Source organism: Myxine glutinosa, chromosome 4 (genome assembly GCF_964187855.1).
Source record: "Myxine glutinosa chromosome 4, kmMyxGlut1.1, whole genome shotgun sequence".
Lineage (NCBI taxonomy): Eukaryota > Metazoa > Chordata > Myxini > Myxiniformes > Myxinidae > Myxine > Myxine glutinosa.
The window spans coordinates 72830061-72853454 of record NC_136264.1 but is presented as its reverse complement, the minus strand read 5'-3'; the positions used below and the strand labels follow the sequence as shown (position 1 = coordinate 72853454).

The window sequence follows — 23394 nt, the reverse complement described above, 5'->3', positions numbered from 1 at the left end:
AAAATACAAGTTAAGATGTTCGACATACCAGAGGTCATATGGTTTGTTTTATATGTGTGTATAACATTGTAAATAAACTTGCTCTTGCTTCATTATATTTACTTTTTTTAGTCCAAGGCGATCTTAATACGCCCTCACAAAAAATGACATGTTCATCATAACCTTATTTTGTTAAATGCCAGAAAACGATCGAAAAGGGCAACTTCGGAACACTCATGGTGAAAGCATACTACGATGAAGATGCAAATGAACTGGTCGTTGAAGTGATTCATGCAACCAACATTATGGCCCTTGACGACAATGGTAATGTATACATGATGAGAGTGTTATGCCGCTGTATATTGTAGTCTACTTAACACTCATTATTAGATAATGTAGTGGATTGTGGGCAATCCTGAATGTGTGCTGGAGATAGACCTATATCTGATGAACTGCCACCTGGATTTTGGATGGAGGATGGTGACAGATTCGAGAGGTACGATATTGACCGGAACTGAGATTGATTTTGGGATCTGCCTCATCAAAGGAATGATAGACAGTTACTGTGAGCTCTGCAGAGATACTCCATACATTCCCATCAGTTGGGTTTGTCTTCCAAGGAGAGAATGCATGCTGCAGAATGACGATAGTCTCACCACATACCTCAGTGTACCAGGGTTGAGATGGTGAATAGGACAATTGAAGGCATGATGGGATGAACTGGTGAAGAGTGGCTCCTGTAAATGCATTGTATAGTTGCTACTATGAATTCAATGAACTTATTTTGTCCTGTCCTTTTATCTCTCCTATACCCCACTCAATATGCAAGGTGTCTCAAAACGATGTATACACAGATATACATTATAATGAATAGCTATTCATGTAGTTGTGGTAGCACCCAATTTTAATGTGGCTCTAATTAGTGTGGCATACTCCGAACGGATCATGTTAGTCGCGAAGACAAAAGTGAGACGATACTCATAATGCAAAGTGTAAACAACATGGCTCGCTGGATGTTTAAACAATGCAAAGTAATTTTGAAGTGGCGTTGGAAATTCGAAAATGCATTTGAAGTGCAAAGATAATGGAGTCGTAAATTTGCTTTGGACCATCCATCACAAATAACAACAAGAAAGAGCAATCAAAGATTGCAAACCCTCGCCAGGATGTATTTTCAGTGGTTTTTGTGTTGAAAACAAATATGGCGACCGAACCACGTGACCGATGACGTCATCATTATTTGTTTTCTAAACTAATTTATTCCTAGATTACGCTCAAGAAATTTCATCTTGATCGGATGAAGTTTTGCACTTGTCTAATTATGACGTCATAATGGAGGCACCTATGACATCATCATTAACATCTTTTATTCCCCATGGAGAGTTCTTTGCAAAGAGCCATGTCGTCTCAATTGTTTCTATTCAGTGCTTTAGGAGATATGGAGGTGCAAAGTTTTTCAGTTTTTCCAAGATGGCGGCCGAACCACGTGACCTATGACGTCATAATAATTATTAAAAATATACAGGTGGAGTTACACCTATGATGAAAATTTCCTGTCAATCCGACCAATGGTTGCAGAGAAAATAATATTTATTCTGTGCGGACAAACAGACAGATAGACAAACAAACGGACTCAAATGCACTACCCTCTCCTCAGGTGAGGGCAATTACAATAATTTGTGATAAATTTGAGACATACTGTACTGTGCAAGACGCGTGCAACCAATGATCTGGGAGACCCCGCTCATCAACAGGTGGGGAAAATTGTATTGTGGTATTACAAACAATTCATACAATCACCACAAAAATCTGTAAGGTGATGTGTTTGTGAGACTGCAATCAGCTGGGCAAGTGTTCACCGGATTCTCAAAACAGCTAAGTGGAAATGTTATGTGCTGAGAATGTTACATTAAATGATTGAACACGATCTGGATCGCAGAGCTGAGCTTTGTGAAAGGTTTCAAGGGAAAGTGGACGAGAATGCATGGCTTGTGCACATGATCGTTTGGTCAGATGAGGCAACATTCAAGCTCTATGGTACAGTGAACTGACATAATTGTGTGTATCGATCCTCTGAAAATCTGAACATTCACATGGAGCAGGCAAATATCCCAGCAGATAGGTTGGTGAATGTTTGTCATGCAGTTGTTCGCCGCTGTCACCAGTATCTAGAAGCTGATGGTGGTCAATTTGAACATCTGCGATAGTTCACCATGTGCCACAAACTATTTCTTCTGCACACACCAGATATCAAACCTTTCTGAGGTGTGTTATGGGTATTTTTTTTTTTTTTTAAATGTGTAAACATCTTTTTGAGACACCCTGTATAACTGTACTCTACTTTTTCTTCTCAATATCAATCAATATGTCTCGGTCACTTGTGACAATGGGTGACACTGTAGTGCCATCTCTCACGCTGTTGGGCTGCCTTCGCAGCAACAGCAACCTCTGCCATCAATGCACCCTTTCTAATAGCTGCTCTCTGGCTTTGCCTTATTTGTGTCAAATCATGCCAGCTCCCCTCAATATTGAAGATCTTTAGCTCATGATTTTAGGTCACTTTTTCTTCTATGAACCTCATAATTTCACTTTTCATTTACTTGTCAGTAGTGGTTCAAGATACCGCTGCCATGCACATCGTTATTATATGATGTTTTTGTTTGTGAACTTTTACTTTAAAAGATTTACCCAACTCTGAACTCTGATTTGACAGACGTTCAAAAAGGAAATTTCCCCATACAAAGTTTCATCAACCTCCTTCAAAGTTTACACATTTTGTAAACATCACTCAGAAGTTAGGTATAAAACTAAATTTACAAAGTAAATATTATTTAGTTGCATTACGATTAAAAGTAAGAAATCATTCATTCAGTTTATACAAGCCACAAATACCGGTATTTATGGAAACCAATTAAAGGTAAATCAGCCATTGTCTTCGGGTTTGCATTGCCCAACAGTTGCTATATATACTTGATGTTGTTTTTAGGTACAAATAAAATAATGTGCAACTTGAAATACTTCACAGATTTACTCACTGTGGTCAATATTGTTTACCTTCATAAATTACATATTTTATGTCTTCACCATCACAAGGAGTGATGGAGTTAATGCCCTTCCATAAAATCAATTAGGTTGCTAAATTATGTTTACAAGCAAATGAAGTGTAGAAAAGCATTGATTAACCACTGAATTTCATTTTGAGCACTGCATGTTGTATTGTTTATGTTTGGACAATTTGCTTTCACACCTTTCAGGTTATAGTGACCCGTTTGTGAAAGTGGAATTATATCCGAATCACAAATTCCCAGAAAGCAAAGTTTGCAGCACAAAAACCAAGTATAAGACCCTGCATCCCATTTACGATGAAACCTTTCGATTGTGAGTACAAATATATATATTATGTAATAATATAAATAACTTTGGCTCATCCATCATGTGTTTGTGCAATCCAAGATTACCTTGCATTAGTCTTTGATGAACTTTGCAAGATTGCAATTGAAAATAATATCCCAAATTCGACTCCCAGTCAATAGATATATATATGTACACAGTCACGTGAAAAAGTAAGTACATACACCCCTACATTTATCACCACTTCAAACACCTAAAATTAGAATCAGGTGCACCAGCTCAGGTGCAAATGATTAGAGCATCGTTAGAGAGGATCTTGGAGGAACCTGTCTTATTTAAACCTCAGACATTTAGTTTGGTTTGCTCTTTGTTGTTGAAGTGTGCAGCGTCACCATGCCTAGATCAAAAGAGCTCTCTGAGGCCTTCAGAAAGAAGGTTATAGATGCCTACGAGTCTGGGAAGGGATTTACAAAGATCTCCAAACAATTTGAAATCAATCATTTGACTGTCCAGAAGATCATCTACAAGTGGAGAATATTCCAAACAACTGCCAACTTGTTCAGGCCAGGCCACCCCAGCAAGTTCAGCCCGAGAGCAGACCGCAAGATGCTGAAAGAAGTCTCTAAGAACCCCAGAATGTCATCACGGGACCTACAGGTAGCTCTTGCCACTGTTGATGTCAAAGTACACGAGTCTACCATTAGAAAGAGGCTGCACAAATTTGATCTACATGGGAGGTGTGCCAGGAGGAAACCTTTGCTGTCCAGAAAGAACATCAGGGCAAGACTAAAGTTTGCCAATGAACACCTCGGCAAAGACCAGCACTTCTGGAACAATGTGCTCTGGACAGATGAGTCAAAGGTAGAGCTATTTGGCCACAGTACCAGAAGACATGTTTGGCGAAAACCAAAGGCAGCATTTGACCACAAGAACCTGATACCAACTGTAAAGCATGGTGGTGGAAATATTATGATTTGGGGCAGCTTTGCTGCATCAGGGTCTGGGCAGCTCACCATCATCGAATCCACTACGAATTCTTCATTGTACCAGAGGGTGCTTGAGGATAATGTGAGGCCATCAGTCGGAAAGTTGAAGGTCAACCGAAGGTGGACCTTGCAACATGACAATGACCCTAAACATACCAGTAAATCCACCAAGGAATGGCTGAAAAGAAAGAAATGGGGGGTTCTGGAATGGCCAAGTCAAAGCCCGGATCTAAATCCCATCGAGATGTTGTGGGGGGATTTCAAACGTGCTGTGCATGCAAGAAACCCCTCAAACATCGCACAGCTGAAAGAATTCTGCATGGAGGAGTGGGCAAAAATTTCTCCCAGTCGATGTCAGAGACTGGTAGACAGTTATAAGAAACGCCTACTTGAGGTTGTTTCTGCCAAAGGGGGCAATACCACCTATTAGAGCCAAGGGTGTTCTTACTTTTTCCACATGCAAAATTTGCATTTATGTTTATTTAAATTATACAATGGACTACAAAATGTAAATGTTTCATGATATTTGTTATATTATATCACCTTTATCTGTCAATATTGTTGAAATGAAGATCAAATAGCTGTATATTGAAATATGTTGAAAAAGTCAAAACTTTACATGGGGTGTACTTACTTTTTCACATGACTGTATATATATATATATGGGAAGTGCAAGCTTCATCAACTGGCTGATGCTGCGCATTAAGTTAAAATGTTGTACAGTAAATGGCCAGATGTTATTAAATTTTACATGGTATTTCAAAAGTTCAGAATCATAGGGATATTTATTTTACAATTTTATAATAATAATTGTTCAAATCGCGAGCCAACGACATGCATATGGATATGTCAATACACGACTTTCAAAATAACGTAATCCCCTCCAGATTGCTCAGCGTGCATGCACAGAAACCCATTGTAACAACGCTCATCAGGGCGGCCTGGACCTACATCATGTGTGCCAAATAAGGATTGTAGGATGAAACGGCTCACCAAGATTTAGAGAAGCCAATAATACTTGGAAATGTACCTGCGAGAAAGGGGTGTGCCTCTGTGCAACGAAGGATTTGGAGGATCCTCTGATCAACTCGTCCAAAAAGTTGATATCTTGCAGCATGTACTGCAAAAACTCCTGACGATGTTGGCCTTTGCAATGCCCGAAGGTCCGTAGATGAGCGTTCCACCCAAACCTCCGTGCTTCTTAACTCCGATGGAAAGGTCATTCCTGGGGCTAGTCAATGCACACTGCACAGAGTAAGTTTAAAATTATGATAATTGCGATTAATCATGTTTGGCAGGAACGAGGGAGTGTGAGGGGGGGGATGGGGAGTCAAAGTTGTGTGGGCTGTGAGTGCTGTTGTAAATTTTTCTTGCTTTTTTTTGTTTCCAGGGCCACAAGATCAATTAAACTATATTTTGCACCTTTTGAAAGGAGAAGCGTCCGTTTGTGTGTGTATGTGTATTATAACCATTGCCGTCGCTCGATAATTGTATTAACAGAAAATGGCAGGAACTCGACACCTCTTATCCACGGATATTTCTCGTATTCCTATATATATCCGTAAGTCCGATTTTCAATCAGGAACACAAAATAAACAATCATGGTTAACCATTCTGAAATTGCCACTACTTCGTTTAAATGATGAAAATTATGTTTAAAAGACTATTTGAATTACAGATTTCATGCTAGCAACGGTACATTAAAAGTGCCTGGCAATCCACATCAAGTCAGTGTCAACACACACCCAACGCATGCGCAAAAGGCCTCTTTTAGCATGAATACGTCTTTTTGAAAGTTGCGTATTCTTGTATGTAGGTTTCTTTGAACGTTTCTTCTTAACATTGACACATCGATTTTAACACATTCGTTTCTGATTTCATTTTTTCGATCTTCATTAGTGCATGGGCTCGTGGTATAAAACATTGATTCCAGGTGTCTCCAATTTAAAATGTCAAGTGGCATTAAATCCGGACTATGTGGGGGCCGAGCTCATAAGTGCATGAACTCCTATCCATTTCAAAGGCACAGTCTCATCCAAAAAATTTTTTGCATCATGTGATGGGGCCATCCTGTTGAAAGAACATTTTTCTCAATCGCTGAATTAGAATGTCATCCAAATAAGGAACCAACATCTCCTGCAAATCACGAAATAGCTGCATCTCTAGCATTATCTTCGTAAAAATAGGGGCCTATACGACTGTGTCTGTGAATTGCCACCATACCACCACTTTAGGATCATACACAAAATAAACAGAAATGAAAATATATTTCCTATGATTCCAGACTTTTTGAAACACCCTGTACATATATAGAGGGGTAGAGGATCGCACACAGGGGAGAGGGGTAGAGGATCGCACACAGGGGAGAGGGGTAGAGGATCGCACACAGGGGAGAGGGGTAGAGGATCGCATACAGGATCGCATACATACACACACTGTGTATATATATATATACTCAGTTTAAGTTGATATCGTTTTGTGGTGATGACACAAGCAGGATGGGCAAAATGGCTTCCTATTGCGTGTTATTCCCTACAGTGAACTCGGGCCAGAGAACTGGACTCAGAAATGCCATGAGCCCGAAGTGTTCGTTCTGTTCTCTGTATATGACTATAATATATTGTTCAGCAATGAGTTTGTTGGTGAAGCCATCCTCGGATTGAGCAATGTCAGGGACGGTGTTCTAAACTCCAGCACACCAGTCCAGTTGCATCTCACGTGCGTCTCCGATGAGGGTGAGATATCAGTATGTTGTCCAAATATATACCGTTGTTTTGCCAAAATACATTGCACAGTATTGACAGCCTCGTGGTTTGTATAAGCACCCTTCATACATGGAACCCAATTCTGTTGTACAACATTATGTTTTTATGTGTTTTAAAAATAAAATAGGTACACAAATAAATGGTAAAACCAAAAATGAAAATGACGTTTGCTCATTTTGATGAGATAACCCAAAGTCATGAAGGAAAGATAGGGCAGAAAATATGTAGAGCGATGATGGTGTGATGAGTCGTCTATTTTAACCCCTGCAGGTCAAGTAACTGAATAATAGTCTCAATATAGTTCAATTTATGGACAATCAATCTGGTCGATTTTTGTTAATAAAAACTTGTTGCAACTCCTTTCTTTATTATGCATAATAATCTATCATTGTATCTAAAAATACATTTAAAACTAGAATGGCAATTGGTAGAGTGCATACCTCCCCCAGGCTGAACAGTTTACGTTTTATATCCCACTGATGGGGCAGATCTGGATCCAGACCCGAACCAAAACCGAAGCAGCTTGTTCTTGTCGCCTAACCAATTCGTCCAACAAGTTTTGTCATAATCTGTCCATAACTTTTTGAGATATCGTGCTATATATCGTTTTTGACCCAATCTCTCAGTGGTGAAGAATCACATTTAAAATTACAGTATCTGGATCCGGATCTTCACCAAAATCGAATCAATTCAGCCTTGTCACATACCCCACATGTCCACCAAATTTCGTCCAAATCCGTCCCCAACTTTTTGGGATATACTGTTCACAGACCAACAGACAAACAAACGTCATGCGGAGCAGGATAAAATCCGCCCCCCACCCCCAAGAAAAAAATTCCATTGATACAGCAAATTGTCCATTTCATCAAGATTAAAATTGACAATCTTGATCAAAGCTCGGGTCAATAGGAAGAAAAGTGACGATTTTTCAGATGAAAAATGATGATTTTGGAAGGTTGGCCCTAACCCTAACCTAAAAAATATTTAGTTTCCCTATTTAGTGATTCGATGTGCAAATGCTGTTCAATTTTCAAGTCAATCGGATGAAAATTGAGGATTTTAAAAACTTGGGCTATGTTGACCGGCCGATGTTGACCTCAAAAATAGTTGGTGGTTGAATTCAGTGACCATATATGTAAATCCTCTTAGAATTTCAAGTCAATCAAATGAAAATAGTTGATTTTAAAAATCCGCCATATGTTGACGTTTTGGCCTGTGTTCACCGAAAATATAATTTGTGATTGAATTCATTGACCAGATATGCAAGTCATCTTCAAATTTCAAGTCAATCGGATGATAATTGAGGATTTTAGAAATTTGGCAAAGTTAGTGACCTTTGGCCTATGTTGACCTTTTGACCTTTTAACCCCAAAAACAATAGGCTTCTCAATTGGGACGACCTATACAACTTGGTGAAGTTTCGTGACGATCGGTTTCGAATTGTGACCTGTAGGCCGGTGACAAACAAACAGACAAACAGACAAACCAGAGGGTGTCTGGACAAACACAGACAGACGAAACCACAAACGCAACCGACCAATATACTTGAAAAATCTTCGATTTTGCAAACAAATAGACAGACAAACAGGAGTGAAAACATAATCTTTATCCACCTTTTTTGGCAGAGGTAATACAGTAATTTAATTGTTACTGTGTCATTAAATTATTGGGTTAACACAATATGGATATTGATTGATGCCTCAACACACCTCAAATAAAACACCACATTTAACAAGGCCAGCAAATGGATATCGACTGATGCCTCATCACACCTGATGGCTTCCTGTGGGACCACTTTACAATGTCATTTTAATGGGTGGCACACTTTGGTCTCATAACCTGTTCATGATCCCAACCCTCCATCATCATGATCCCAGCCACCTGCAATACCGAGGAAGATAAAATGACAGATGCAGCGAAGGCCCGATCTTGGTGCCCTAGATTAAATAATTATTTTAAGCCGGTTGTCCCTTCTGCTATCATTTGTTGGTAGACATTAATGATCCCCTGGCTTTTTGCTAAGACAAGGAAAGTTTTCTCCGGCACCCTGGCCAACTTCAAAATGCCTGCCCGAACCTATAAGGATGGCATTGCATTAGTGGTACAGCCACACTCCTAGCGGTGATGCCACCACCAGCCACTTGCTGCCTACAAACTAATGAATGAATTAAAGCTGTTAAATTGTTATTCTTTTTATGTAACATAAATGAAAATAAATGTGGGTTGTTGTTCCGCATCTGACAGATTGTTTCATTTTCCACACCCTGAAAGGACGTCTGGATGATAAAGATGCTCAAGAATTTGTTTCCAAGAGGAATGTGGTGGCAGTGAAGGCTCGCACGAAATAACCGCATCGCCATAAATGACAGCTGTTCACCACCATCTCAGATTATCCCCCCCCCCCCCCAAAACGATTATCTTTTCTACCCTCATTGTCCCCACCCCACCACATCCCCATCACTTCACCATCCTGCCCCATCCCACCCCAAGCCCGCATATTTCCAAATTCCCAGTTTTCCCTCCTGAGAGTTTCCTTCTGTATATATTCCTCTCGACCACCCCATGTGCCGTCCCTCAGATGTACCTCGAGCTCACGGTAGTTGATGGGCAGTAAATATCCCACGGTGTCCTTTTGCGAAGAGTAGGTGATTCCTGCCACCTTCAGTTGAACATCAAGCCTGGCCAACCAGCTCGTGAAATGCTTTGGCCACAATGGTTGACTGGCCGACTGCACCAGAAGATGGGAATAATTGGGACCAATAAAGAAGTAGTTGTTAACTGTGCTGCTTAATGGTAAATGATGGTTATCATGCCTTGAGAAAAAAAGAATTAAGAGAATTGTCTGTTCAATAGTTAATCATGTCCTCATATTTGTAAGACGTGTACCTTTCTTTTTAATTCCTCTAATTAAATTACCAATCGTATTATCACTATTAGTGTAGCAGCATAGCAAACCTGTTGTGCATTTTGCGATACAAGCACCAAATTTGGCACAAATGTACATTAATATGTTGCGAACATTTTCAGATATTGGGCCACTTGAAATTCCGTAATTTTTTTTTTTTAATTTTTTCAAATTTCGTAATTTCAAATTTTTCGGGTGACACCGTCACAATTTCGGTCTTCGAGGCCGGCCGATATAGTGGGGCGGCTTAGCCCAAATATTCAAAAGAATTGTGCATTTTGTGATACAAGCACCAAATTTGGCACAAATGTACATTAATATGTTGCGAACATTGTGTGGTCAGCAATGAAGACGAGAGTCTGAATTACATGTATGCAAAAGACCTTGTGAACCAGTGAAGCAAATACACGGGTAAGCATGAATTAAATCTAGGGCATGATATAATTTCCATGATGTTTACCTCTACACTCAATGGTGGAAGGAGGTAATGTTTTGATCCCAGCTTGTCTGTATGTCTGTTTGTTAGTCCACAAAATTCCAGACAAAGCTTGTAGTAGTGGTAGTTGTAGTGGTAGTGGTGATAACAGAAATTGTTATATAGAACTGAACTTATATTATTATTATATGCAGAAAATAACTTCATTTCTATATGCCCTGCAGTGGACAGGTTAATTGGTTTATGCACTGAAGGGGTCACCCTGGTGTGCACTGCTGTGTTCTGCCTCACTGAGTTGTTCAGGTATGATGTACTCAGCACAAGCTTCCGGTCGGCCCGGAGGTAGGGGTGCGGGGCCTGTCACGGAACGTCAAAACAAACGGCCTGCCGGGGCCGCCCAAAAGTCGGGCGTGAGGGGCGCGTCCACTAATGGAACGCCTCTCGCTTCCCAGATCGAGGGCCACGTGGTCAGGAGAACCTCGTCCCTTCCGGTCACACTTTGCCTATCGGCCGGCCTCGAAGACCGAAATTGTGACGGTGTCACCCGAAAAATTTGAAATTGCGAAATTTGAAAAAATTTTAAAAAAAAAATTACGGAATTTCAAGTGGCCCAATATCTGAAAATGTTCGCAACATATTAATGTACATTTGTGCCAAATTTGGTGCTTGTATCACAAAATGCACAATTCTTTTGAATATTTGGGCTAAGCCGCCCCACTATATATTATACTCTGCTCCAGTCTGTCCCTCCAGCGTCTGTCTAGTGTCTGTCCATTCATGGGTGGGGCTTCACCCATTCTGGGAGGGGCTTCACCCATTCTGGGAGGGGCTTCAAAAACAAATCTCCATCATTTTGTTTGAATCGCATAGCTCTGAGGCCTGTTTTGTTAGGCTCGTGCTTTCTGACTCTATCACGGTTTTATCTAAACTCTAATTCGATATCTGATTTCATTGTTTTATAGTCGCTAGGATGGTTCAATACTCGGCTGCAGCAAAACTTGAGAAAATCGATGAAATGTAATCCAATAGCCATTTTTAATGTGTCTGGTCGGGCACGATGGGGAGATGGGGAAAAGAGAGAAGGTAGGATTCCCTACTAAGGAATTAGTTATTTATAATATTACTTAGTAAAACTACAGTGACTGAAAACTGAAGTTATGGATCGGACCGTAGTGTCATTTCATATTTTTTCATATTCCTGGGTATATGTAAAGGGATTAGTTAAGGTGAGTTAACTCTTTGCCAACTATGTAATTTTTTTAAAAATCGAAAACCATTGCCCGTAATAAATTGTATATGTTGACTAACTATGGAATACAATATTTTTTTTGTAAAGTGAAGTTTATTCAATGATTTCAAGATTAAAAATGAACAACAGAACTAAATCAGTCAAGGTGGGTTCTCCCCCTCCCTCCTCTCTCAAGTCAAGTCAATCAAGTCAAGGTATAAGTGTCACTGTTCTCCAACCCTCCCTCCTCTCCTCTGTATGCAATCCTCTACCCCTCTCCCCTGTGTGCGATCCTCTACCCCTCTCCCCTGTGTGCGATGCTCTCCCCTGTGCAGTGTCCGAGGTGAAGACTTGGAGAGGAGTGAGGAGATGGAGAGGAGTGAGGGGCGAAGGTGAGTGTGATGGGAGAGGAGAGTGAGGAGGGGACAAAAGGAGGAGTGAGGAGTTATGCGGGAGAGGAGAGGTAGAGGTAGAAAGGGGTGAGTGGTTGGAGAAGAGTGAGGGGTTGGAGAGGAGTGAGGAGAGGGAAGGACAGAGGGGGAGTGAACTAAGGGAGGGGGGGGGGGGAGGAGTGAAGGTTCGAGAAGAGTGAAGAGGGGAGATGAGAAGAGTGAGTGTTTGGAGAGGAGTGAGGGGTTAGAAAGGAGTGAGGAGAGGGGGAAGGAGGAGATGAGAGGAGTGAGGCGTGGAGAGTGAGGGGGGGAGAAAAGGAGGAGTGAGCGGGGAAAGGAGTGTGAGGGGAGTGAAGGAGGGGGGGGGGGAGTATAGGAGTGAGAGCGGGGAGAACAGCAGAATGAGGAGTGCAGCGGAGTGAGGCGTGGAGAGGAGTGAGGAGGGGACAGGAGAGTGAGGATTTTACCCATTTTGTAAGCATTTAACTAACATCTAACTAAATAACTCTGAGCATCTAACAGCATCCAACTCAAAATGTCCAAATGTCATGCACATCTATGCCTGTGGGTGTCCCACGGGTGCCCCTCTAGTATGGACATATACAGTAAGAGCTGTGTTATTCGGCACCCATAGGACTTTTCCCCTTATGGTTAATTACTTCGTAAACTCCTGATCATGAAAAGTACATTGTTATTATGAACCACAAATGGGCGCCCCTGCCTTTCTTTCCAGCTGCAAGGGAAGTGACAAAAGAGTGAGGAGTGGAGAGAGGTTTTGGCTCAGAAAGATGTACCACTATTTTCCCTGTCTCCCATGTGAGGAGTGGAGAGAGGTTTTGGCTCAGAAAGATGTACCACTATTTTCCCTGTCTCCCATGTGAGGAGTGGGGAGAGGTTTTGGCTCGAAGAAAAGACGGACCACCCTTTTGTCTCTCTCCAGTGTGAGGAGACGTGAGGTTTTGCATCGGAGGGACGACGTGCCTCCACTTTTCCTGTCTCTCCTGTGAAGCAACCTGGCAATTGAGAGATCAGATGGGTGTTGGAAATGCTCCCAATAATGCCTGGGGCTGGGGCAATGCTGATGATGTGAATTGTCGACCCTCAGCCTTACAGTCAAGAGGAGACCATTAAATTGCAAGCCATCTAGGCCTGAATCAGAATAGTTTATTTCTCTTATTCCTGCTGCTTTTTATTTGTTATTTTAAATGCTGCCCTTCCTTCTCTTAGTTAGATGTCTAAATGTGTCAACGTGTTAGCCTTCATCGGGTATTTCTGTGGCCTTTGTGTGTGTTGAGGGGATAGGGTCATTTCAGTAAAGTGTTGTGTGTTTATTTTGCCAATGCAGCTCGTGAATGATGATTTCAATAAAGCTGGTATAAGGAAGCCATTGTTGCCCAGAAATTTATACCACAGAATAAAATTCCTGCATAAAGGTAAACTCGCTTGATAGTTTTTAAAAAGAGAGTTACTTCACCAGGAACCAAAGGGTATCTTTGCCCCCCTCTTCCCTCACTCGCAAAATTGTGCAAGCTTCCAAAAACTGCTCGGCTAGCTTGCAGGCCTAAGCCCAGCGGGCTGGTAATAGGACCCAGGGTCGCTGATGTTCGAATAACAAATGGTGTCAGGAGTGGGATGGGAACCCTGACCCTCTTCAACCCACTTAACACTGGTGTCTGTAGTGCAATGAGGACCTGGCAGGAGTGTACACCCAGTGCTGTTACAATTGGCTGGAGTAATTGGGTTTGATGGAGGAGTAGCACTACCATAGGAGAGGAAAGAGGAGTAAAACAAGCAGAAGGAGAGATCGTGTTGGTGTGTGACAGGAATACACAGACTATGTTGCTTATGGGAAGTATTAATGAGCAGACAGCATAGTATGTTGGGATGATCAAAAGGACGACTGGACCTTACTCACCCAGGAAAGAGCAGGAGTGGCAGGATGTCGAGGCCGTTATTCAGCAGAAGTGCCAAAACGACCAGATGGTGATGATGTGGGTGAGCCTAGGGTTGTACATTGACTTGGAAGGATTAAAGCGGATGGAGAGGGGTGCTGTGAAATGAGAGTGGGAATTACACGAGAGAGCGAATGGGGAGGAATGGAAACAACAAAATAACACAGCGGGCAGAGACACTGCAGCGGGCAGAACACATGGAGAAATATTGCATGGAACACAAAATGGAGATTTAAAAACTAGAAAAAGAAAGAGCAGCAGGTAAAACTGCAGCAGGTAAAACAAATGAAGAATTGTATGGAAGTCAAAAAGGAGACAGAGGAACAAACGGAAAGTTTTAGGAGGATCGTGGAAGAAAATGTCTCCCAGAATTGGCAAAATATCTTACTGTAATTCACCAAATGTCCGTCCGTCCGTCTGTCTGTCTGTCTGTCTGTCTGTTCGAAGGTACCGTAAAAACTGCTGAACCGATCGCAAATATATTTTGGGTGGATAATCCTGGGATCTCCAGGTGTAAAATAGGCTATTTAGTTTTCCCAATTTCAGCTTTAGTCTCCAGCATTCTCAGGTTTGGACTCCCGCATAACATTCGCGTTCGCATAACGTTCATTGTGACGATGTTTTCATTGTGACGATGTTGTTTTCCCGGGTGCCGCACAACCAGCTGCACCGATCGATGCACGGCTGCACCGATCGGACTCGGTGACCTCGGACAAAGACCTTTTATAAGGACACAGGTTGAATCCCTGCTTGGGAGAATTCTAACCCATTTCAACTGAAGGAAACACGTATTGGGAGTACATACGACATAGCGATTGTGAACACGATTATCGATCACGATCAGGATCATCACGATCACAGCCGGCGAAGCCGGTGTTGTGAATGAATGCGTACGTATTATGTTGAAAAGCCAGATTTTGCTGGATCCGTTGAGAATTTCGAAGCTTTGACGCACCAAATCACTCCATGGAGGCCGTCATCTTGTGGATGCGGAAGTATGCATAAACAATTGCGAAAAAGTTCAATAGGAGTTTGTTTCACACGTCTTTTTTGATTCACAATCTTATGCACCTCTAATTTGTAATTAAAATACTTTAAGACCAACCTCGTTCCCCGGGCCCGCATGGGCCCTGGTTATCTTCAACGAAAATCGTCACCAAACACCGGAACCAATGAAATTCGAGCATTTGAAAAAATATTTCAAAAACCAAATCGCTCCATGGAGGACGCCATCTTGCAGATACGGAAGTATGCATAAAAAATGGAGAAAAAGTTCAATAGGAGTTTGTTTCACCCATCTTTTTTTGATTCACAATCTTATGCACCTCTAATTTGTAATTAAAATACTTTAAGACCAACCTCGTTCCCCGGGCCCGCACAGGCCCTGGTTATCTTCACTGATCTCTATACTAACTGGATAGGAAGGGAAGCTCATTTTTTGAAGCCATTTGACCGCCATCTTTGCTCCCCCACGATTCCCCAAAACGAATGTCATTTACCGATGTAATGCGATTCCTTTTCTTCATTCAAATCGACCGCTGCGGTTTTTATAACTGTAAGCAGCGTACGATGGCATTTCATCAATCCTGTAATAATGCTTTTTCAACCCCGGAACGGATTAAAATCAATTCGGAATGGAATAAAATAAAGTGGGAAGGTGGAATTTTCGTCGGAAATATGCTGATAATTAAATATTAAATTCTTTAAATTCCCTCTAATTAAATATAAAATATTAAATAAATTAAATATTCTAATAATAAATAATAGCATAATAATATTAAATATTAAATAAATAATTATTTAAATATAAATAAATTAAATTAAATATTACATAATATTAATATTAATATTAAATATTAATAGTAATTAAATATTCCTAAAAAATTTAAAGAATAGGAAAATAGGACTGCGTTTACTTTTTCATGGCTGATAATATAACATGGATCTGCAAAATAAATTGGTATGTGAATACTTGTATACCATATTTGTGGTCAAGTGTTGGTTTTGTTTTGTTTTGTTTTTTCATTCCACATGGCACAATATTCTTACTGAAGTGAGTACCATTGAAAATAAATTGCATCCATTTATCAAAGAATCAGAATCAGAAGAGTATAGTGAAAACAAACTTCTGAGTTATACTTCTGGGCAGAGAAACATGATGGTCATTGTAAATATTTTTGTTATTCTCCTCCAAGACATGTCAGGATATTGCCAAATTATGATACATTATAATTACAGAATATAAAATAGCAACATGTGTACAGGACGGCATCTTTCCTCACAGCAACTTGCTGTCTAAAGTCAATTTGAATCGAATGTTTTGTTGAAATTTCGATTAAATTATTTTATAAAATATAGCAGGCATTGTCTTTTGATAAAGACAATGAACGGACACAGATTTTCTGGGGGAACCAATATGGCGACGAATCTACTTCCGGTGACTTCACAGCGAATGGACCGATTAGCGTTGATTTGGCGTCGAGCCTCCAATCCAGTTGGTATAGAGATCAGTGGTTATCTTCAACGAAAATCGTCACCAAACACCAATGAGAATGAGATTCAACCAATGAGATTCGAGCATTTGAAAAAATATTTCAAAAAAGCTTCTTACCGCGTTTCGGAGGCTGAAAACGGCGTCAAATATTCTAAAATTGACGAAGAATTATTTTTTAGAAATCTCACGGCCGAAGGGGATAGTTTTTCACGGCCGGAAATATCCGAAGTTGAGACGGAATTCACCGAATTAATCAAGAAGGAAATTTTATAAATTTTAATCTCATCCAGAATGCAAATGGTGTCATTTTGAACTAGGTACGGTACCTACTACCAACTACCTAACCTACTGATGCCATAGTGATGGTTACAATAGTGGCAAGAGGCTTTGGCTTCGCTGGATCATTGCGGCTTTGCAGTAGGGTACTAGTCGTAAGATACTGTTTAGATTTTGATGATTTGCATGTGATATGATTTAACGGATGTTTATATGAATCGTTTAAAATAAAAAAAGCCTTCGGGTACCGTTGTGGGCATTGAATCCCTGCTTGAGAGAATTCCATCCCCCTCGCCGCCATCACGGCCGTCCATCCAACTTACAATCCCACGAGATATGTGGAAAGGACGACCCAAAACCAATATAAACATCATTAAACATCATTCGTATATAAACATCATTAAAAGTAAATAATGACCTCGGGAAAAGTTCAATCGAGATTTAGTCTGTACATGAGAGAATTCCACATAGCTATTTGGGCGGTGAATACGCTAACAGATCGCTGTCTCCATTGATCTTGCCAAGGCCGTAACACCTATTGGCTCAAAATCCTTTTAACTGTTGATTTGGTAGTTTTTACAATGAAGGAAACATTAACAATGTTGTTAAAAGTTTATTTTGTGATTAATTGGAGTTATGTTGTTTGGAATGAAAAAAGAGATATCGAGTTCAAGTGAATGACATGCCGTGATGGTTTCTACTTTCTGAACGTGAACTTCGTGGATCGCCATATGCAGATTCGCCACGGTCCCACGATCGATGTTTCTATTCGTGAACGTACCCGTTTGTTTGTGGACAGGTACGTTTTTCATGGAAGTCCTTCACGAACTTGCTGTCCATGTCTGACGTGCGACTGAATGTGCTACAGGATTGTGGAATTTATTGGTTTCATGCTTTAGCATTCGCCGTATCTGCATTGCCTGTTTGCTTCTGGCCTCCCACCCGTGTGTCGTATCCACACACACGGCACCTGCACGGCACACACACGTAACATCCATACACGTGATTGTGTGGATGTGTGGAATGTGGGATATTTGGTGAATTATTGAAAGATGCTGTTTAGATTTTGATGATTTGCCTGTGATATGATTTAACGGATGTTTATATGAATCGTTTAAAATAAAAAAAGCCTTCAATTTCTGATATTTTACCTTTTCATTTGGGCCTCCCAATTGAAGCCTCGCCCGTTGCTGGGCGGGTCCCGTTGCTGGTGAATATAATTGAGGAATTTAGCAGAAGTTGCATGAAGGAAGTGGAGAAAGGGAGAATAGTTGAGGAAGAAAGAAATGAGATAATGAGAGCCTTTCAAGAAATTCAGACATGGAAAGTAACAATAGTTCCAAAATGGCCAGTACAAAGAACATGGATTGTCGACACTTTTATACGCACTCATAAAATTAATGAATGACATTGCAAACATTTGTAATGTCTACTCCCTATCCAATGTACCACTCTCAATTTACCACTATCCAATGACAGAACAAAACTCTCTTTTTGCTAAACCGAAACTTGGCACATTGCCAAACTAAAGTTGGAGAATATTATAGGCCGGCCATTAAATTTCATTACTTAGCATTACAAAGCAGAAAGTTAGTAAATAATAACAAAGCATTTAATACACAGCCATAGAATAGAACGGCAATCGGTAGGGTGCATACCTCTGCCAGGCTGAACACTTTATGTTTTGTATACCATTGATAGGCCGGATCTGGATCTGAAATGAACCAAAATTGAATCAACTCTTCCTTGTCACACACCCAACCTGTCCATCAAGTTTCGTCCGAATTCGTCCATAATTTTTTTTTATATATCCTTTTTGGCCCTATCACTCAATGGTGAAGAATCACTCGAGAAATTACAATATTCTGAGATCCAGAAACCAAAATCTAATAATTTCGTCCTTGTCACAACCAAACTGTACACAAAATTTCGTCCGAATCCGTCCATACCTTTTTGAGATATCCTACTTCCAGACAGACAGCCAAACAGTGGTGAAAAGATAACCTCGGTACACCTTCGGTGGTGGAGGTAAGAATACCAGCATCACACTGAATGTTTCAAAAATACACAGAAATTTAATGTTAATCGCTTAAAATAATTTTTATCTCACCTGGAACGAAGTCAGTGCGTCTGTCCGTCCGTAAACACTTGAAACTTTTTCTCCAAAACCGCTGATGGGATTGCGACCAAATTTGGCACAAATGATGTTTGTGTGTTTTGACTAAAGTTTGTTCACGGCATTAAAAAAAATCGGGGTCTAATGGGGTTTACCGGGGGTCAAAGTGGATCCAGGTTTGACCCCCCCAAAATAGGTATTTGCTTTCTTTTCTGAAACTACACACTATTATGATGAAACTTGACCACAACCTTCATCACCCGTGATGTATCAATGTTTGTTCAAGGTATTAGAAAAATTGGGGTCTTAGGTATATGGGGTTGGGGGAGGCGAGGGTTTGTCCCCAAAATAGGTATTTTTTTGTTTGTTTATTTAAAGTTTTATGATTATGTTAGTACGATTCCACATACTGCCCTGTCTTCTAGCAACCATTGGAATTGGTTTAAAATACCTATAGTCAGTGCAGTATCCCGTTTATTCTACCAGGTGAGCACCAGGGGTATTCCTCCTATGTTTACATATCGAATATAGTAAAAGAATGCACATGTCCACTATTAGTGATTAAAAAAAAGGTTTAATTTCCCTTAATTTTAACCACCACACTCACGTCATGCACAACACACTCATGCATTCCATATCAAATTCATTCAAGCACTTTAGCTTTCGTCAAAATCTGTCTCATTTTCGGGTGGCCAATTCATTCATATCCGCCTGAAATATGTACTATTTTATAGTTTGTTTTGAAATATTTTAAATATTTTCCATTTGAAATCTTCAATTCTTGGCCCTTTTTTTTTTTTTTTTTGTATACAACATCGAGGCTCGTGTAAGAGCTAACATTAATCACAAAAATATAAAAAACGGACACATAAAACATATGATAAAGGGAGAGGGAGACAAGATGGGGAGAGAGAGGGAAGCACACAAGTACAACAATAGAGAACAGGGACATCGGGAGATCTGTGGGAGGGAGAGGGCTTGGGGGGGGGGGGAGCAGGTATGGGAAGGGGGGGGGGGTTGGTGGGAGAGGTAAAAAAAAAAAACACATGGACACTGCTAGGACTTCCAGGAAAGAAGTCCGTATTTCAGAAAAGTGGATCTAGGGTGAATTAACGGGGGTAGAAAAGATCAAGGTTTTGGATGGGGGAAGATAAGAGATGGTGGTGAACAGCTGTTTTAAAGACCTGGAGGGAGGGGTGGGATTGAATAGAGTGTGTGAGTTTGTTCCAGAGGTGGGAGAAAAGAGGAATGAAAGAGTGAAGGTGAGCAGAGTCTTGATGTTGGGAGTTTCACCAGAAGAGGGTTGCTGGCAGTTCTTGTGAGACCTGTAGGAATATTTGGGGGACAGAGCCCAGAGAGAGCTGGGGGAGCAAGGCTGGAGAGGAGTCGGTAGAGGACAGAAAGACCACCAACCTGCCTGCGGTGAGTGAGTGAAAGGCCCTCGGAGTTAGCTTCATCGCGGGAGATTCCAATGATTCTGAAAGCTTTGGTTTCAACAGCGTGAAGCCGAGCTAGGTGTGAGGCAAGAGCACCAACCCAAAGGGGAGAACAGTAATCCAGTGAGCTGCGGATGAAAGCCTTGTATGTGGTGAGGAGCTCAGGTGTGCCAGGGAAGGACTTCGCACGACGGAGGATGCCCAGTCGGCGACTGGCTTTGGAGGCCTGTTTGGAAGATCAACAACGACAGGAGAATAATTTATAGGTTTGGAAGATCTGTTGAGTTGAGTGTCGTTCTAGTTGGCCCGTCCTCTGTGCAGCAGGAGACGGGGCTTTGCCATTGTGTGTGTGTGTGTGTGTGTGTGTGTGTGTGTGTGTGTGTGTGTGTGTGTGTGTGTGTGTGTCTCCAGTCCGTAACTTTTTTGCCATTTGAGTTTTGTCATCAAATTTTCAACAAAGCTTCATTATGTTAATATTGTTACGGGTTCGTCACTTCCGTTGTTGTGGTTTACATCCACTGTAAACATTTTTGATTCCATGTACTATTATTGTTTTCAAAAGGTTTATTGTGTATGAACTGTTTTCAAAAGGTGAAAAAGTTAGTGTTAACGGAAACCGGATCGGGAACCGGACGACAACGAAGAAGAGGAAGAGGGAAAAGAAGGCGGAGCGAGTGGAGTCGGACAAGAAGCATAGTTGCTTTGCGGTCTGGAGCGAACATTGGCGAGCAAGAGTCACGAGTGAACTTTGGGTTTCCCAGGAAAGGGATTCCTGCGACAGAGTTGTTATCGCTGTGACAGACTCACCTGCGTGTCAGGTTTTGCGATTGATTCCGAAGAGAATCCTCGTCGTGCCGTTACGTCTCGAGTACGGGCCGTCGGCCATTTTGACTCACGTGCTTTGTGCGTAGAGCAAGGTTTCTCTGCTTCGCTTCAGCCGTTCTCACCGCATTCAGACGTTTATCTGGTGCGTGTGTGTGCAACGCGGATTTTGAAGGTAAATCTGAGGTTCGCCGACTGTGAGCCGTGAAACGTCCATACCCGAGGGTGTGATTTCCCAGTCGCCTGGAGGGTGCCTTTGGATTTCCCAGTCGCCTTGAGGGTGCCTTGGTGCAGCTTTGGCCATGTGGCTGTGACCGTCATCCGAACGGGATTCTGGTCTCGATTAGACATCGTTGTGACAATCGCTGGAGCGGATCGACTTTGGCTTGAAGCCGGGATCGACTTCGGCTTGAAACCGGGATCAACTTTGGTTTGAAGCAGGCAAAGAGACATTGGGAATGTTCCTGGTTCACTCACTTGGAGCACAGTGAGTTATATGTTACAAAACTGATGGTACCATCATAGGATATATATTGATTGTAGTTTTGATTACTATTATTGTTGTACTGTTATTCTTGTGTGATCTTAATACAATATTTGTTTGTTGGTAACAATTGGTGTGGCTTCACCAGTGATCTTTGACATACAGAATAACACATTTTTCTGCCGTGACTCCTCTCGGGGCTCGGAGGTACACTGTGACCAGGGGGTTGGGGAGGAGCACGTAACAATATGCAGAAGGCAAATTAATAATTTTGTCAAAAGGTCAAAGGTCAGCATCAGCTAAAATCGCCAATTTCCATCCGATTGACCTGAAATTTTAAGAATTTGCATATTGATTCACTGAATTGGTTCACCGATCAAAAGCTACAAGCCGATTGTTTGTTTGTTTTTTACATCAAAAGGTCAAAGGTCAAGGTTGCGTAAAATCACCAATTTTCACCCAATTGACCTGAAATTAAAAGAATTTGCATATCGGGTCACTGAATTGGTTCACTAATCAAAAGGTAGGGGTCGATTATTATTTTTTTGATCAAAAGGTCAATGTTGCATAAAATTATCAATTTTCATCCAATTGACCTGAAATTTAAAGAATTTACATATTGGGTCACAAATTCGTTCACCAATCAAAAGCTCGCAGCTGATTTTTTTTTTTTTTAGATCTTAAACTCAAAGGTCAAGGCTGCATAAAATCATCAATTTTCATTTTGTATTTTTTCATTCATTTTGCATCTTGGGCTACTGTTGTTTGAACGTTTCAATTGCTCCGAGACCGCTTGACCAATAATGCTCGGCCAGAGAATGACCAATCGGTTACACGGCGACACGCCCCCATTTTCCCGCCATAAGGAGCTTTGCCGCACGGGATCTGCATGCAGGACACGCCCACGAGATCGGAGAGGCCCCGCCCAGCACCGCATCGCGACCATCCAGCGGGCGCGGGAAAGGTGCAGACTGCAGAGGCGGCGAGTCGGTCTCCAGAGCAATCGCGCTAAACGTCAGCCCCGTGAGAGGAGAGGGCGCGACCCGCACCCCGACGACCCCGCGACATTGGCGCACATGGGGGCGATGGACCCGACTCGTACCTGACACACGCAAGGTGCGCAACATCCCGCGCGCTCTGTCTCCTCTCTCGCGTCACTCATACTTGGAATACATATATATATATATCATGGTTGCCATGCAATATCGTTTTCAACTTGTGTATACAAATATTATTTTACAGGAAGGATGTGCATGTACCGGGTAACCGGGACGAGGATACTATGTACGTTTTAACGCACGATGAGTGACTTCAAAGCAGGAACCACGGAGGGAATGACATTAAATAAATAATCAAAACAGAAAAGGCGGCCATGAATGGATTCTCCGCACCCGCTTATTTATTATTTATTATTATCATTGTGCCAGTCTCCCCCCTTTGGCCATTTTCCTCATTTACAAGCAACCCCAGCGATAGATACATCAATATCACACGCTCTGTCGCTCATGTTTCAAAACGACATTGTTACAAAAATTACCCCGATTAGGACTTGCGGCGACGACAGATGTCCTTATTAGGCGCCATGTTCGCCGAAAGACGTGGAGCAGCAAAATTAGCTTCTTCTTCTTCTTCTTTTAATCTCATGATTGTTTACCTTCATTTTCTTCACAAAATGATGTTAAACTGAAAAACAACCTGACATTTCCTCAGCACTTCCGTTATTTTCGTGTCTCGTCCGACAGCAACGGCATAGTCTGCAGAGGCTGCCCGCC

The 23394-nt window shown here is 41.5% G+C and overlaps 1 protein-coding gene and 1 long non-coding RNA gene across 5 annotated transcripts in view; one reads left to right on the top strand and one right to left on the bottom strand.

Annotated features, from left to right (window-relative positions):
* LOC137424766 (BAI1-associated protein 3) overlaps positions 1-23394 on the top strand; it is a 180441-nt gene that overhangs the window by 141705 nt on the left and 15342 nt on the right. Inside the window, exons 28-32 of one of the 4 annotated variants that reach the window (XR_013623070.1) lie at positions 183-303; positions 3234-3357; positions 6855-7051; positions 9326-12042; positions 12776-17905. Coding sequence is in view for 3 of the 4 variants with exons in the window: in XM_078775902.1 (XP_078632028.1) it covers positions 183-303; positions 3234-3357; positions 6855-7051; positions 22518-22738 (663 nt within the window). In the remaining variant the exon portion in view is untranslated. Of the gene's footprint in view, positions 1-182; positions 304-3233; positions 3358-6854; positions 7052-9325; positions 17906-22517; positions 22739-23394 lie in introns of those variants that run through there. The other 3 variants (XM_078775902.1, XM_078775904.1, XM_078775903.1) reach the window with 3 other exon arrangements.
* Positions 17675-23212, bottom strand: LOC137424768 (uncharacterized). The gene is made up of 3 exons (XR_010983981.2): positions 23160-23212; positions 17916-17971; positions 17675-17734 (listed from the first exon to the last, which is right to left on the bottom strand). It is a non-coding gene; the product is annotated as an uncharacterized LOC137424768 (long non-coding RNA).